Source organism: Anguilla rostrata, chromosome 6 (genome assembly GCF_018555375.3).
Source record: "Anguilla rostrata isolate EN2019 chromosome 6, ASM1855537v3, whole genome shotgun sequence".
Taxonomy (NCBI): domain Eukaryota; kingdom Metazoa; phylum Chordata; class Actinopteri; order Anguilliformes; family Anguillidae; genus Anguilla; species Anguilla rostrata.
Genome location: NC_057938.1, coordinates 35,920,343 through 35,937,063, shown reverse-complemented (window position 1 = coordinate 35,937,063; position 16,721 = coordinate 35,920,343). Strand labels below are relative to the sequence as shown.

At 39.2% G+C, this 16,721-nt stretch overlaps 2 protein-coding genes and 1 long non-coding RNA gene across 3 annotated transcripts; all 3 read right to left on the bottom strand.

Annotated features, from left to right (window-relative positions):
* Nucleotides 1-2,467: 2,467 nt before the first annotated feature.
* arf6a (ADP-ribosylation factor 6a) lies at nucleotides 2,468-5,539 on the bottom strand. The gene is made up of 2 exons (XM_064339402.1): nucleotides 5,192-5,539; nucleotides 2,468-5,016 (listed from the first exon to the last, which is right to left on the bottom strand). The coding sequence occupies exon 2, from the start codon at nucleotides 4,134-4,136 to the stop codon at nucleotides 3,609-3,611; it is 528 nt and encodes a 175-aa protein (XP_064195472.1). The 5' UTR covers nucleotides 4,137-5,016; nucleotides 5,192-5,539; the 3' UTR covers nucleotides 2,468-3,608.
* A 5,660-nt stretch (nucleotides 5,540-11,199) lies between these two features.
* On the bottom strand, nucleotides 11,200-14,418 carry LOC135258029 (protein kinase C delta type-like). The gene is made up of 4 exons (XM_064341225.1): nucleotides 14,407-14,418; nucleotides 12,713-12,901; nucleotides 12,047-12,178; nucleotides 11,200-11,440 (listed from the first exon to the last, which is right to left on the bottom strand). The coding sequence occupies exons 1-4, from the start codon at nucleotides 14,416-14,418 to the stop codon at nucleotides 11,297-11,299; spliced, it is 477 nt and encodes a 158-aa protein (XP_064197295.1). The 3' UTR covers nucleotides 11,200-11,296.
* An 8-nt stretch (nucleotides 14,419-14,426) lies between these two features.
* LOC135257991 (uncharacterized) lies at nucleotides 14,427-15,545 on the bottom strand. The gene is made up of 3 exons (XR_010330845.1): nucleotides 15,452-15,545; nucleotides 14,696-14,758; nucleotides 14,427-14,556 (listed from the first exon to the last, which is right to left on the bottom strand). It is a non-coding gene; the product is annotated as an uncharacterized LOC135257991 (long non-coding RNA).
* Between the last annotated feature and the right edge of the window lie 1,176 nt (nucleotides 15,546-16,721).

The following is a 16,721-nucleotide window of genomic DNA, read 5'->3' as shown; positions in this document are numbered from 1 at the left end:
AATACCCACTGAATTACATGGACACCTCAGTTTAGACACCTGTGACAACACCTGTGGTGGCTCTCCATTAACTCGATATGACACATTTTTTAAACTTATATTACATTTTAAACTCAAGACATGTTTAACAGGCAGTAAGCAAAAAAGTAGAATACTTAATAGAAGCCACAATTAAACTTTCCAGGTATGTTATTTAGCCATCCTTTTAAAAGACTTGTATGTTTGCTCAAGGGGAACTATGTGTGGAGCAGGCAACAGAGTGGCTGTCATGGTTAAAGAATTTGGTTTGCAACAAGTAGGCCGCAAGTTTATCTTCAACAAACAGAAAGGCTCTGTCATCACCCTTGTGCAAGGTTCTCAACCAGAATCTCTTACACTAGTATAGTAACTGATAATATATAAAAAAAATAATTCTGTAAGTCACCCTGCGTGTGAAATATAACTTTGTGCAAAAAGGATTTATTCCCACATTACACATTATACTCCAGCCAAGACACTTGCACAAGCCCAAAGAACTTTACCTGCTTGCACCTTGACACACACGGAAACCCCTTCAAACCAGGAAGTGAAATATGAATGCTGGAAATAGTATGAAATTATACAATTTATCACCCAAGGATAATTGCACCTCTTGGGATTGATAACTTTGTTACTCCTCTTTAAAAAGCCACAGGTGAAAGGCAGGACAGCTTAGTGAGTTTTGTTATTGCAACAACTGCCCTCCAACCCCCCCCCCAAATGTGCATTCAGCATCTGTAAAAGCACCCCTGGCATGACAAGCGACACGGGCCTCACTCTGAAGGAAGAAGTTCTGTGTACAGGTTTTTCCTCCCCTTTCTAAGAAATAAATCAACAAATGAAAGCATTCTACCATTTCCTGACAGGGTGCCTCAAAGCAGCAACATTCAAGTCAAACTGAGTGAACTCACATGGACCACAATTTCTGAAGGTACGAACGAAGTACTCATCTCCAGCACACAAGTGTCCTGCGGTACACCATGCATCCTTGTAATGGCACCTTAAAAGCAGCACTGCACCTGGTCAGAGTCTCAACCTACAGATACATGAAATTGACCTGGAACTACTTTGTAGTAGACTTTTCAACCACTTAATCTAATAAATAGCTTCACATTTGCATAGGCACATCAGTTATGAAGAAGAAATGCTAACGCTTGGGTCGTTGCTGTTCTAGCCGGCAATGGTATTTTATAGGATAAAACATTGAATTGTACTCACAACCTTGGGTTGAACCCACCATCTTTTCTGTTTACACACTGTCAGCTCTGAGCCAATTTATGAGAAGGCAATGCACCCAGCTCACAGGGTATAGTTAAGGGAGGTTTGACGGAAGCTTGCATTGAGTTTTCAACTCTGCAAAAACTGTGGGCAAACTTTAAAAGAATGGTCACATAAAAATATGTGCGACAACGGGATGCCGATGTTTTAGTCATTGGGGGGTACTAACTCGCTCCTCACACCTTGACCGTGCTTTGTCAAAATGAATCCAGAAAGGCACAGATTGGTTGTACAATCACAACAAGACTTAACCCTGGGCATTGCTCACCATGACGCTACAAAGAAAATTCCGTGTTCGTGCGGGAGCAGCTTTCTTACACGGCCACACCTCAAAGCACAGTGCATATGACACACAGCTAAACATGCTGGTTCTTTGAAAACATCCTACATTTAGTGCACAAAGTTACCCGACACCTATAGTTTCACTGCGTCCCAGTTACTGGCAGGGACTGGGTTCATAAGGTCTTTCATTTCCCACAGACGTAAGCACAACACTATGGCATGACCTGGCAACCATTATTAACAGGCCACCTGCGGTTACCATGTCTTTCCTTCATGTAAAGTTCTGCAAAGCACCACTTTTTCCCTTGTACCAACTTCACCAAATTTTCATGTCCTTCACACGGGCTATAACAACAGCCCAAATTTAATACAATTATGAGAAGCACATGAAATTTAATACGGACATTACTCCACTGCTTATATATGGATAGAAACCTTCCTTGCAGCAACAGCACAAAATCCATATTCACAACAGGTGCCTCTTCAAATGCTTAACAGCACCTAGGCCATTCAGCAACCCAAGGCAAGGGTAACCAGCCTTCTGGCTTCCACTCTGCATGTATTCGGCTCTTCATTTTGTTAATGGTACTCATAAGTTCACATAAGTTAACAGAGGCCCTTCTGAGAAGGCCTGACCTTGACTGCTTTCAAGCAAGTGATTTAGCTCTTGATGATCATACCTGATGAGTAATAGATCTGAAAATGTGTCATGGAAACAGTCGATCACAGCGGAGACATCAGGACAGTAACGCTTTGACTCACATCCCCATTTGGCAAACGCCCTAGACTTCACCAGCATTTCTCAAGCTACATACAGTCCCCTTCATTTTTTTGTGTGTACGGCGTGCAGTTTAGCATGTGCTAGTTTGATAAAAATGTTACCATTACATTTTTCTTAACTTTGTTTATTTTTTCAAATCAGCATAGCAAATAGAACAAAAATAAAGCATGGATTTATAATTTAATTACAGAAAATTTTTTATTCCTGACTGCATGACATGAGTCAAACCTCTTTTTTGTTGGAAAATTCAACATTCTCAAGCCTATTCCTTTATGACCACCATCAAACTTCATGGGACAAAATGTTGCCCAGAAAATGCTCCAGTCAAACTTTCAATCAATGACCCTCCAGTCACAGAGAGGCCACCATCAACAGATTCATCCTTTTGGCCCTTCTCTGGTCACAAAACAAATTACATACAGTGTTAGTGCTGTAGCACCTGATACCAAGATGGAACTTTAAGGAAAATCAACCAATGACTGGTATGGAAGAAACTCCTATGAAAAATCTTACCATGATGTCTTCTGGCAAAGAGGCAATGATCAAAAGGCAATACATAAACAAAATAAATTTAACTAGATGGCATGGGTCCTTCAAAACAATACTCCAGGTTAATATGGCTGGCAAGATTTCAATAAATTGTATCAAAGTCTTGAGTCTTTATTGTAACATGTCAACTTGGTACAACCTACAGTAATACTGTATTCACTGATGTAACAGGTCCATCTTCAAAATGATCTCTAAAACATAAGGACTCAGTTTTCAAATAAGATTCTGCCCTTTGAATTTCCAGGGTAAATTTTTTCCCCATAAATATTGGACTTAGTACGGTTTCAAAACTTTCTCAGTGGTCTGTGTGTGACTAAATAAGTAGCAGATGTACAATAATCAGAACCCCAAAGGTGAACTAAAATATGATGAGCACCCAAGCCCCTGATAAATATTACAGAAAAGGAGAATCTGCACTAATCTCTGTAGTTAAAAATGTAAGACAATTTATGGAATACCTTGTCAGAGAAATTATGACAGAATAGTGACAGAGCAAGTATAGAGAAAAAAGCAAACTAAAAAGCCAGCCAACAATTCAGTCTTTTTGTTTTAAGAAAAGAAATCGTTATAAGGGGTAATAATATTCATAAAAATCGGGAAATAATCAAACTTCTCTTAATTATATATTCTTCTGAGAAGCCATGTTATTTGTTAATTGCCTCTATTGTTTTTGCTTTATCTAAACAGTCACTCTTGAGCATTATGATTTGTAATTCGAAGTTAGCCAAGTAAGGCCTTCGTACAGTCCATCACCTGTGGTCGCGCAGGATGGCTGCACGTACCAATTCCTATCTCTGATCCGGGTCAAACCCAGTTTCTCCTGGATTTCGTGTGGCTTCATGGCATCAGGCAGGTCTTGCTTATTGGCAAAAATCAGGATAATGGCTTCCCGCATCTCCCGGTCATTAATGATGCGGTGCAGCTCTTGCCTAGCCTCGTCTATCCGATCTCTATCCGCGCAATCCACCACGAAAATTAACCCCTGCGTACCCGTGTAATAGTGTCGCCACAAGGGTCGTATCTTATCTTGCCCCCCGACATCCCACACGTTGAATTTCACGTTTTTGTATGTCACAGTCTCCACGTTGAACCCGACGGTGGGGATGGTGGTGACTGATTGTCCCAGTTTCAGTTTGTAAAGAATAGTGGTCTTCCCCGCTGCATCAAGTCCAAGCATCAATATTCTCATCTCCTTGTTGCCAAAGATTTTTGACAGCATTTTCCCCATTGTGTAAACTGTGCATAAATATCCACTTTTAGAGAAAAAAATGTGTTTGTTCTTCACGTGGCTCCAAATGCGAATCCGTTCAGTGCAGCCTGGAACTGTCTGTGTCCTTTTCCGTGCTCAACAGCAAAAGCGAGCAAAGTGTGTAGCAAGTAACGTTGGAACTATAGAAAAACAAACAGTAACATCCACTGAACAAAAGGTGAAAGGTGAGAACCAAACTAAGCCATTGGAGATACGTCTTAGTAACGATGAACTGTTAAAAACAATATAGCTTTCTAATTTCTAGTTCTAAACTTCTTCAATGAGTTGGTTTCAAAACGTCAATCAATCGACAATTCACAGCGAATTTACAAATGGCAAGTATTCCGCTGCAGCAATAAGAATATAGTTTAGTCGATTTGTGTAAGAAAAGTAATCCAGTAACTACTAGTGGTGATGTGGGAGGGAACTTCTTTCAAACCCTCATACAGTTCGCTTGTATCCACATTACCAAGATATCGAGCTAGTTAATTAGCTACTTGAATATTTTTGAGCTTCAGAAATTCGCGGTGGGTCAATCACAATCCGTGTTGTAACTCTGCGCTGCTTCATTGGATTTGGATGCAGTGGAAAAACAGAAAATACGATCTGTCCGAAACTGACAAGGCTTCAAAGATAGACAGGCCCCAGCAAAAGCCTAAGATAGTTCCGACTTCCTCTTCTGTCGAAAGCACTCGCCCTTGTTAGAAAATCAGAAGCTAAATGCTGGGCAAGCAACGCGATGTTCCGGGGCTCCTTGATACTACCGAAAACAAATCGTACACACTTGTATCGGAAACGGAATGGCCGCAGTAACTCCAAAGGTCATTGATTCATTTGAGAGCTTCCTCTCCTCTTCTCCCTGTGAAACACAAGAGCAGGTCAGAAAAGGGAGGGGTGTCGGAAAGCAGACAACTTTAAGCGTTTCCACCCGTACCCCCACAGCAATTCCATTGCGCACAATTTCTCCTTTCAAAAGCCATGAATGTGCACTTCCATATTTTCTCAAGCTCCTGATGGCATAGATTTGTCGTTACCTGCATTTGCAGCAGTCACCGCTCCCCAGACTGCTCCTCGCGGCTCTCGCCTCCTTTCACTTCCTCTCACACTCTCTCTTTTCCGTCGCTACAGCAGTTCTGAACGACCGGAAAAGGTGCGGACCCAGATCACCCACCACTTCCTCTCAATTGCTCGTGCACTGCACCAATCGCATAGCATGTGCGCAGGCACAGTTGCAACACGCGCTATCTTAAAAAATGCGCTGAGGTTTTGACTGTGTTTGAATGGGCGCCATTTGGGCTCATGTCATCTATCTTATTGTAATAGGCTTCATTTATTCGAAACCAAAATGGCTGAAGACGGGACAGCGTTTAACAACATTCATGCAAGTCATGGTAGAAGAGTACGAAATCACACCGTTTATGTCTGTTCCTCTGTGAAGTGAGAAGTGGTGCAAAACAGCGGATAGCTAGTTCGTGAACGTCATTTTACGTGAGTGGGAGGTTCGATAAAGACGTCAGTGACTGAGTGGAAGTCGCGAAGAACTTTAGAAGATGCCGCATATAAACGTTGCAACAAAAAAGAAAAATAGTGCGGTAAAGTTGGCATTTAGAATATTGTAGGATACTAAATTACACTAAGTTATACAACATTATACTACTATCAACGGCATCGAGCCCAGTGTTTCTATTGGGCTGCATCGCAGATTTAGGAAAGTACTTTAGTGATTAGATGTGTTATATCAGATTTTTGATTAAGAAAAAACGGTGGTTATTTTGACATACGTTCATGAAACACTAGACTGATTTACAGCATTATTGACAAAATATAATTTGATCTGAGTTGGCGTATTTGCATATCTACACGTGGACTACTTGCACAACTGAATAGCGAAAATGTTCCATTATGAACATTAACATTACAAACAAGTTGTTGGTATGAATGTTCTGTTTCAATAATAATAATAATAATAATAATAATAATAATAATAATAATCGAGATTCGTTAAATCCTCTATTGTTTCTCGGCAAAACGAGACGTTGTCGAGGGATACAGAGCCTCCATGTGGTAGAAATGTATATTGTATCTACAACAACAAAACGTTTTCAATGTACAAAACTGTTAAGTTACTCGCGCATACAAAGCACTGTTTAAGAGTCATTAATGACACAAAAAAAAAAACTTGCAAAACTTAGGCTTTGCAAAAAATGAGGTCAAGTTGCAACACACTATATTTGCTGTCTTAGCACACACACACTAAACAAGCTTTATTCCAAAGCAATGCTACCCAATGTTTCCTAAATTATTTCAACAGGGCCATGTATTTTTTCATCTTACCATCTGAAGAGAATGTTCGCATTTTTGTTAAAAATGTTTTTTTGTTGAGATATAATTTATTTTTGTACTGTGTTATGAGTAACTGATGATGATTGTGCATATTAATTTATGAACCATAAGACAATAAATCTAGAGAGAAGGACATCATTTTTCCTTTACTATGAATTATGAATAAATGAAAGTGTTTGTCATTTTTGATTACAGTAAGTGTTTTTAATAGGTTATTGTATAGACGATAGATCTACTACTGGTTTCTATGTTAGTAGATTATCTACAGATGATCCTAGCTAAATCCTAGGTAGATAATACTTGCTAACATTCATTTTCAAATGTGGCGTTTGAAAGGTAGCTACAGTGACCTAGTTAAAAAGTATCAAGCGGTCAGTTTGAACATTGTCTCTTTAAGAAAATCAATAAACCTGCCATTATGAAATCCATATGGCTCCCCCTTCGTCTCCCTTCCCCATCCATCCATTAACTATACTGACTTATTCCTGGCCAGGGTTGCTGGGGTTACTGGAACCTATCGCAACATGCATTGGGCATGAGGCTGGAATACACCCTGGACAGTTTACCAGTCCATCACACCATTCACTCACACACTCACACCCAAGGGCAATTTAGACTCTCCAGCGAATCCAACCTGCATGTCTTTGGACTGTGAGAGGAAACCGGAGTACCTGGAGGAAACACATGCGAACACTGGGAGAACATACAAACTCCACACAGAAATAGTTATAAACACTTACTTAAATGGCCATGAACAGTCAAATTGGCCATCATTTTTCTGCATTGTTGCAAAAGGACTGCAATAATACCCAGCTGCAGTGCTGCAGAACAAACCATGGCTGGGAAAAGCCTGCAGTAGTGGTCCAAGGTTTCAGGGCCTACCTTGTAGTCATGCAGCTATCTGAGTCATGAATAGGGTTAGGTACCGAAACCCAGTAGAACTATGGTACCAGTTCCCATACGATCCGTACCTATTGGACTGAATCGCAATGCAGATTTTGGTGGGTTATTTCAGTGTCATCTTCACTAACGTTACTCTCTCTCTGGTGACTCAGTCAGTGTCAGTAGGTACCATTAGCAAGCTAGCTAACCCTAACCCTAAACTCAGTCAAAAAAGAAAAAAACTGCAAAGTGTAGCTGTATTTTACCCAAGATGATTGCAATAAAAAATGCAATACTGTCATTTGCTAGTTATTTTAAAGAAGGCAAACTACTGGGTAAGGCACCATATTCTCTCAGTAATGTTTTATCATGGTTATCATCAAAAACTGAATGATACCCGGCCCTAGTCATGAAACAATATTATGTGGGGTTTGCATGTGAAATGATAAAGAATGCACTTCAGAAATATAAATGAATTGTTTCCCATAAACATTACACACCTGTAAAAGCAATAGTTAAAATTTTTTGGCAATTATTAGTTAGCAAGTAAACCAGCTTCCACACAAAATGAAGATGGCGACCCCAAAGTAGTTAAGTATGCTCTATTGTCTGAAGTAGCAGCACATGTGCACTTCCTTATATGTCCCTTTTCTCTGTGTATCCAAGTATCCTGCATTTGGATGCTTTGATCAGACTACTTTGATCAGATGTTGTTATTGGCAGATATTAGCTAAATGTCCAGTGGGGAGAATTATTGATTGTGTGGTACTGGAGCATTTATGATGACAAAATCAGGGAAAAGAGGGAAAATGCAAAATAATGAGCAGGATAAAGAAGGAGAATGAAAAATAATCCAAGCTTGGGGCTTTATTGTGTGGACATGTGAAATTGTATCTAAATGCTCTGTGTTTACATGAGATCAGAAAGTAGAGAAGTTAATGTTCTTACAGGCTGAGAGTCTCTGGTCATTGTGGTTATTTTTGTAGGAAACCCGAAAAGTGCCAAACTCTTAGTGCTATAAGAGTATGGGGCATGCCCTGCCAAGGCGTAACTTGACGGATGGCATACCTACCATCTCAATTCGGTGTCCGTGAAGTAACGTTAATGTTGTGCTGCCCAAAGGGCTAATACAGTGGTTCTGAAATTCTGTCCACTGTGAATGCTGGTTTTTGTTCCAAACACCATTGCAATCCCAGAATTTTAATAGGCTGCTAATTTTTCTTAATGAGGTTCTTTTTATGTTTAGAGGGATTACTTACCATCTTAAGCCACATTATGTCAGAAATAGCTGTGCATGCTCCAAAGTATAAAGGTCCCATGTTAGCAGTGTGATTATCATGCTATATTACATACACAGAGGTAGAAACTTTTATGTGATCAAATTAACGGTGAATCAATAGGCTCTTCATTACATTGATGAACATACATGTTTAAATCCTTTTTTATTTTTTCATTAAATAATGTAGATTTGGCTTGTTATCTTTTGATTTGTCTTTGAATTTGTCATTGTCTTTCAAATGGTTGGTTTCAGTGGCCATATGTCCACAGTTTCACCAATTAGGAGCCTATTGATTATACCTAATTGATTTTAAATTGATACATTAAAACATATTTCACTCTCTTTATGTAATCATTTGCAATATAGCACAATGTAAATAAAGGGTTTTTATTATTCATGGCATGCATAGATATGTCTGACATTATGTGGTTTAAGAGGTTGTATAAGCCCTCAAAAATGAAAAGCATAATTAAGAAATATTAACAGCTTGTCTAAAATTCTAGAATTGCAATTGTGGTTGGAACGAAAACCAGCATTCATGTGTTACCCCAGGATGAAGTTTGAGAACCACTGGGCTAATGCACAGATCAGCGCTACTCAACTCCTGGTCCTGCGGGCCACAGGTGTTTGCTCCAGCCATGCACTACAACACCTGATTTCACTCATTGTTTTACCTTCTTGGTTCTGGTGTAAAATCAGGTGTACAAATCAGGTGTGGAAACCCATTTTCTCAACACACATGTATGATTACATTTCACTGCTTTATTTTGCTGGAAGGGGTGGGTCCCATGTGTTACAAGAAAGACTCAAACTGGCCAGTCCACAGGGTCAGAACATGGTGTTGTCTTCTCAGCAACAACCATTCTGCCCAATAGGGCTTCTTATGTCTTTGGTGTGTTTGAATTTCTTCTCTACATTTTCAAATGCAAGTATCGGAGCTTCCAGAATGCATATTAAGCAGACTCAGAGGGACAGAAGGAACCTACTTAATATGCACCAGCCAGACAAAAAGTATGATCTGATGGATTAGTCTGACATCCAGAGACAAGTAGCACAGGTGAGTGTGATACTTCAGAGATACTGTGAGTGGGACACAGTGGGAGTTGAGGTTATTAGGTGTTCAGAACTTAAAGTGATGTCAAAATGCACATTATTGAATGCAATTTTAATCAATCCAGCTGTAATTGAAGGCCAATGATTATTTTTTGCTGTGTCAGCTTTCTAAATTATATTATTTTTTAGTGGCACACTCTTTGGATTCTTGCCTGTTTTATTTGATATAAAACATTTATTTTCTCACATTTTAATGCTGAGCAACAGTATTAAGTTATGACAGTATTTAGATTTTTCTCAATTTAAAGTTTGATTCCTTTCCATTTAATGCTTGCCTTTTACATCAGTCATAAATAATACGGACTTCTGGTTTTGTACCCTTCTGGTTGATCTGTAACTATAAAGTTCATTTCTACACTTATTTTTCCCATGTTCACAATCTTCACATTATAATAGTTTTGGATCCAGCCAGAAACGGTGGCATTCTGTAGATACAATACAGTGTGTGTTGCTGTTCACATCCTGCTAACCTCTTAATCCGTGCACAAAATTATTTTCCTTATATGGGGCTCCCAGGCGGCTAAAACACTGGGTCTCAGTTTGTGAAGCACACTCTTTTCGAGTGTGAAGACCTGACCATACTAGGGTCAATATTACTAATGCATAATTTCCCACAACATTTCAGTTGATTTAAAAGGGATTGTTGTTTTCTCATCATACAACAGAATCTCCTGTGGTTGAACTGGTGTGTGCAGTCTCCACTTCCAAAACAATTACTGTTGAACTGTGGAGTAAGTAACAGAAGCGCCTGGGAGTCATGCTTTGGAGGACATTTGTGTGCTTTTCTGCACTCTGCAGAGCTGAACAAAAAACATTAAAGTGATGATAACTAAATCGCTGCTTAAATGTTTTGGAAGTAAATCACATAGATCCTATTTGATTATTTAAAGGTAAAACCACACACCCTCCAACGAGATCGTCTGGCATCACACTCGCGTCGCACAATCGGCCGCTTGTGGGTGTGTTTTCTAAAACAGCGTTCATTAAATGTAGCCTATATCGCTAGCATATTTAGGAAATTCCCACATAGTAATAATTAATGAGTCTTCCTTAACAGAACTATTGGAAATGGGGAAATAAAATTTGAAATCGAAGACAGTTTACACATTGATCTTAAATCTGGTAATCGCACAATCTTCCCTGTCCTTCTGGTTCTCTACGCCACCTAACCTTTCATTGCCTGCGATCCCAGCATGCCTTGCGGACATGAAAAATGAATGGAGGCGGTTACGAAGATCTCGTTGGAGGATGTGTGGATTTACCCTAAATTTTCAAGACAGAATATGCCACCAGAATAATTTCGCATAATTAACTGCATGCCTTATATGCAAATAAAGTTAACAAAATATGTTTGAAAAACAAACTCTCCATAAATTAAAGTTTTAGTGTTTTTAATCATGGTAATAGTAACCACTTTCCCCCAAAACTCTTCACAATAACAAAACACTATGTATATTTAAGTTGAATTAACACTATTTTAATTCATCAGTCACAATACTTTATGACCTTTTGGTAATTAAATTTAACCACCCCACTTAGGGTTAATGAAGGAAAAATCAGCAAAGGCCAACTGGTCATCAGGGACAACAGAGCCAGTGTCCCTGTCTGAGAGAAAGGACACCTTGCTCAGGAACTCCAGGTCCAATAGGTCTTCTTCAGGATCACCCTGTTACAGGCAGACCAGACACCAGAATAAGAATACAAGAAAGAGTTGAACTGGTTCAGGATGGGAAATTTATTTAAGCAAGGATGTTCACCAGTTTGGTTTCTTTCAGATTTTACCAGGCAGAAGAATGGGGGTCTCATAAAAGAACACCATGGCTGTTCCACACCCTTTTATTGTTCCTGTATAATTGCAGCTCAGTGAAAGAGTGCCCTGTGTGTATAAAGCTCACACCCTGAGCCTGCAGTCCTAAGACTCCCATTTGCTCTCCAGCTTATTCCGTTAGATAGAATAGAATCCATAAATGACCAATCATATCTCTCCAGTAAAAATGTTAGGCATGACATTAAATAATTACCAATCCTGCCTAACATTTTTACTGGAGAGTCTAAAGACACGATTGTGACTCCTGTAAAAAAAAAATTAGGCATGAGTAAAATCTTTTACTTAAACATGGGCACATGCTTTCTTGCTTTCTGATTTTTCTGGCGCTTTTGAAGCACGGAGTGCCACACAGCATTTCAACTTTAATGTATGTGTGGTGAGGACTATTGACTCCCTGTTTAAAAAAATATGACACATATTAACTTATGGACCAGAAGATCTTACCGTGATTTTTGGTTTGAAGGGGGGTTCCATCTCCCTCTTTTCAAGAGTAGGCCAGTCAATGACTTCAAAGAAGGGGTGAGCCCGGATGTCTCCAGCCACACCCAGCCTGTGAGTGGGGTCCCTCTCCAGAAGCTGTAGTGGGAGACATGACGGGACTAGATATTGAGACATGCAATTTGGAAGAGTTTGATGATGCTGGATCCATGAGGCAGGCTCCTTTGGTGAAAGTGGGGTTGGCAGTGTAGTATAATGGATAGAGAACTGGATTGGCAGGTTTGGTACTGCTGTTGTAACCTTGAGCAATGTATGTACCAATAAACTTAAAGTTAAATGAATATCCATTGGCATAAATAGATAATGTGCAAAAAGCTGTGTGAGTCACTCTGGATAAGAGCATCAGCTAAAAGACCTGTAATGTAAGAAACCGAGACTAATACAAACTATCACTTATGGACTGATTTGCTTGATCATTCACTCTCTCTCACCCTCTATAAGCTTGAAGCAGACCCATTTGACTGATGGAGAAACATCATGATCTCAACATAATGGTCTCCTTGCTAATTGGCTCACACATTGATGAAATTAATGGCTTTTACAGATAAAACTGTCTGGTAGATCTGTCCCACACTGTCTTTGAAGGAAAGACAAGATGGTAGATTTACAGACCTTCTCAAGCAGGTCCTTCGACTCCTGGTTTAGCCAGCTGGGATACTCAATTGTGTCTGTGCAGACAGATGTGGAGAGCTCATCTTCATTGTCCCCTTGAAAGGGGGAATCACCAGTCAACATTTCAAAGACAAGGACCCCAAGTGACCACCAGTCCACAGGAAAAGAGTACTCCTTTCCCTGGAAGATCTGAGAGCATGACAGGGAGAAAAGCTCACTCACTGACATCATCACAGTGACACACAGACTAAGGCTGCTGCTCAATCCATTGAATGTTCTGTCCTTGTAAACTTCACTTGTGGACTCCACTCAGTAGGATGTGACACAGTACCAAAGAACGCACTTGTTCATCAAGAGGAGGAGAAAGAGAGGAACTAGACTGGACTGCTGTTAAATTGGACTGCTCTGCGCACTTGGAAACAAAGTCAAAGCTAGAAATTATGGAAATAGCTGTTCCAATGTGTGTGGCAATACAACTCTTGTCACAATGGCCAGGAGAATAAGTATTTATAACATGATTGCTGTGATGAACATTTGGTAATATGGATGTAGTAACCTACTGGCTGTAGCAAATATAAAGCTTGATAAATGTGGCAGCAGTATTTGTATCATTATTACATATAATAATGTTGTATAAATAATATGACAGTTTACTACCACATACAGTATCAGTGCACACCATGTATATTACTAGCAGGCTGATTTTATATGTGGTAGTAATACTTGTTAAAATATTTAAAATAAAAATATATTAGAAACAATAATGCAAAGTATACCTACCACATATATAAACTAGCATGCTAGTTAATACACCTTGTTCTCCAATTAGTTGCACATGGTATACATATTTGTAATGCTATTCATAATTTTTTTAAAATCACTATTAATAGTGATAAATTGTCCTATTACTGCCACATATACCAGCTCATATATATAACCAGCAAGTTAATAAACCCACATTTCATATTAACAATAATCCTACAGGTGTTTCCCTGGCCCAACCTGACATTACATGAATCATATTCATAATATTTTGCAGACATATGAATATGTTAGGTACATATTGTGTTCTCTTAAAATTTCTTATAGGCTTATTGTGACTATTTTGCTTTGTTGTTAACTACACTAGATTAACTGCTACGAGATTATTATGTAGCTTGTATATGATCATTTTATGATCATAAACAAGCTGCATCATTTTATTTTATGATCATTTTAAAACAGCCTTAATAAAAAACATCAAATTATTAACTGGAGATCAGTTTTAAGGTGAATATGTCCAATCACAAAATAAACATTATATTTTTGTTTATTCAACTTTACATTTGCATGATTTAAAATTATTTTCATAGAGCTTCACTTGTAAGCAGTCTATCAATTTTTGCTGGTTTTTCCCAGGAGGTAACAGGTTAACTTTTAACAGAAAATTTGGCAATACAAATAAATTTCACTGCCCAAAGTCTGCAGTTCTCTAGACCTGCTGTCTCAAAATGGAGGGTGGAGAGGCTTATTTGACATACTTTGTGTTGTTAAAGGATTGGACCACACTCGAAATGAGTTTTTTTTTAAAACTTCTGCATTGTAAAGTGGGGGAGTGTTCATGGGGGTATGTCTTGAAATGGATTGGACCACTGCCTGAGTCACCAACCTCACCACTTGGAGGCATACAGTGACTAAATCTCAGACACAATTACCGAGAGCCCCATACCTCTGGTGCAATGTAGTGCTCAGTGCCACAGAAGCTCATTGCTTTCCCATCAATCATGTTGTCCTTGCACAATCCAAAGTCCACAATTTTAATATGTCCATCTCCATCCAGCATCACATTGTTCAGCTTCAAATCCCTGAGGAGAGAAAAGATCAAAGCCTGTGGATTTATGACTCCTTATGATCATTTTCAGTACTGAATCTCCAACAGAACCATTGAGGATGTGAATGATAAACACTTGAATTAATGTAGATGGGGGAAGATGATGATTTTACCTGTATATGACTCCATTTGTGTGAAGAAATTGGAGCCCACAAATAATCTCTGCAACATAGAATCTGTGTAAGAGGAGAAAGGGGTAGGAGGAAAGAAAGGCCAGAAAGAAATATGACAAGTATATTAGACAGGTAACAGAGTACTTCCACAGTGGGTAGAGGATCTTTATCTAATTTATGAAGTACTGACTATCACACCCCTCAGCCCCCCACCCCCTATTAAAAAAAAATAAAAAAAAATTTAAATGTAAAAATGAAAAATGTAATCATGCATAATGTGATGCCTTTGGTCAAAATATATCACATATTTTTCCAACTTCACTGAGACTTTAAAGTCAAATGTCTTTATTGAGGGTACCTTGCTGTCTGAAACCCTCCTATGCTGTGGTACATTGCATCCTGAGAGTCACAATTAACACTGGCACAGTTCTGGAGTGACTGGATACATTATTGGCATTCCGACGAGACATCAACTTTTACTGGAATATTATGCAGGTATTGCTTTGACATTATCACTGTCAATGCCAGAGCAATAAGACAATATCAACCTCAAAGGAACCCGAAATACCATCACTGCACTTAAGTGGGTTTTTCAATTTAATCTTTAAAAATAGATGCAAATTAAATCTTTCATCGAGTGTAAGTCACCTATTACAAGACTTGACAAACAGCTGGAAAAATCACTATGGAAAACAGACGCAACTGATAACCAATGGAGAAGATGGTGGGATTGTAGTAAGGGGCCCATTTACTCACTGTGTGCTTTGTAGATCAAAGTGCCCCATCACCACGATATGGAAATAGAGGTCTCTCCCATTCACATACTCCATAACAAAGAAAAGGCAATCCTAAGGACACAAATACCACTGTCCTGTCATTAATTGCCTGGATACACATCTGTCTGATAGGTATTCATTTTGTCTGAAAGATGGAATACTGCTGCATGAGGACAAGGCGCATTACCTAGGCCTGGAAGGTGGAGTACAGGTGTGTGAGAGGAAAGGGCATTACTTTAGTCTGAAAGGTGAAGTACAGTTTTAGTGAGAATTTTGGTTATTCACCTTTGTTTGGAATGTGGAGTGGAGGTGGGTGAGGAAGGGGTTCTCTGCAGCTAGGGCCAACACCCTCTTCTCCACCTTGGTGCACTCAACATGGTTGTTTGCCAGGATGTGCTCCTTCTTCAGGGCTTTGACAGCAAAGTACTTCCCACTCTCTTTCAGCTCTGCCAGCATGACCTGAGAGATAGGAGAAAGAGGAGAGAGAAGATGAGCAAAGGAGAGGGAAAAAGAGGGGAGTGAGGACGGGATAGATTTTAGGAGGCAAGGAGGTGAGTAGCAGGGGATAAAAAAGTAACAAGGAGGTGAGAAAGGAGACCAGGTAGAATAGATATTCCTCCTTTATCTCCCCCTCCTTTTCATTTTTGAACTGTTAGCTTAGCGTGAGTATTTTCTTTTCCCATCATTAGTTGTTGAATCAGCCATTGTATGTTGTTCCTATGTTCATAATTATAGTTATAGTTAGTTATAGTCATATCAATTAATACATTTAGATATTTAGTATGCATGTATGTGATCACAATTAAAATGCTCAATAAAAATATTTTTACAAGGTAGCAGGAAAGGGGTGGGGCAAATGTAAAACAATATGGTTCTAATTACGTGTTTAATGATATTTAATTGTTTGGAACCATGCTACTACTACTTTATGTCACCACACAAACAACATTAACATTCACATTGTAAAGAGAGCAAAATGGGAAGTGTGTTCATAGAACTGACATGCAGGTGCACTAGAAGGTGACCCCACCCTACCTTTCCAAAGGCTCCTTTGCCCAGCACTTTATGGAAAAAAAAGCACTCAGGGGAGGGACCAGAGGAGACTTTTTCAACCTTTTCTTTCAGTTCATGATGCAGCAGAGTGCCATTCAACACCAAGTCAGGTTGGATACTTGGAGCAGTTTCTTCTACTCTCTGTATTTCCTCAAGGTTAGGTTGGATCAGAACTTCCAGCTCCTCTAGATCGAATC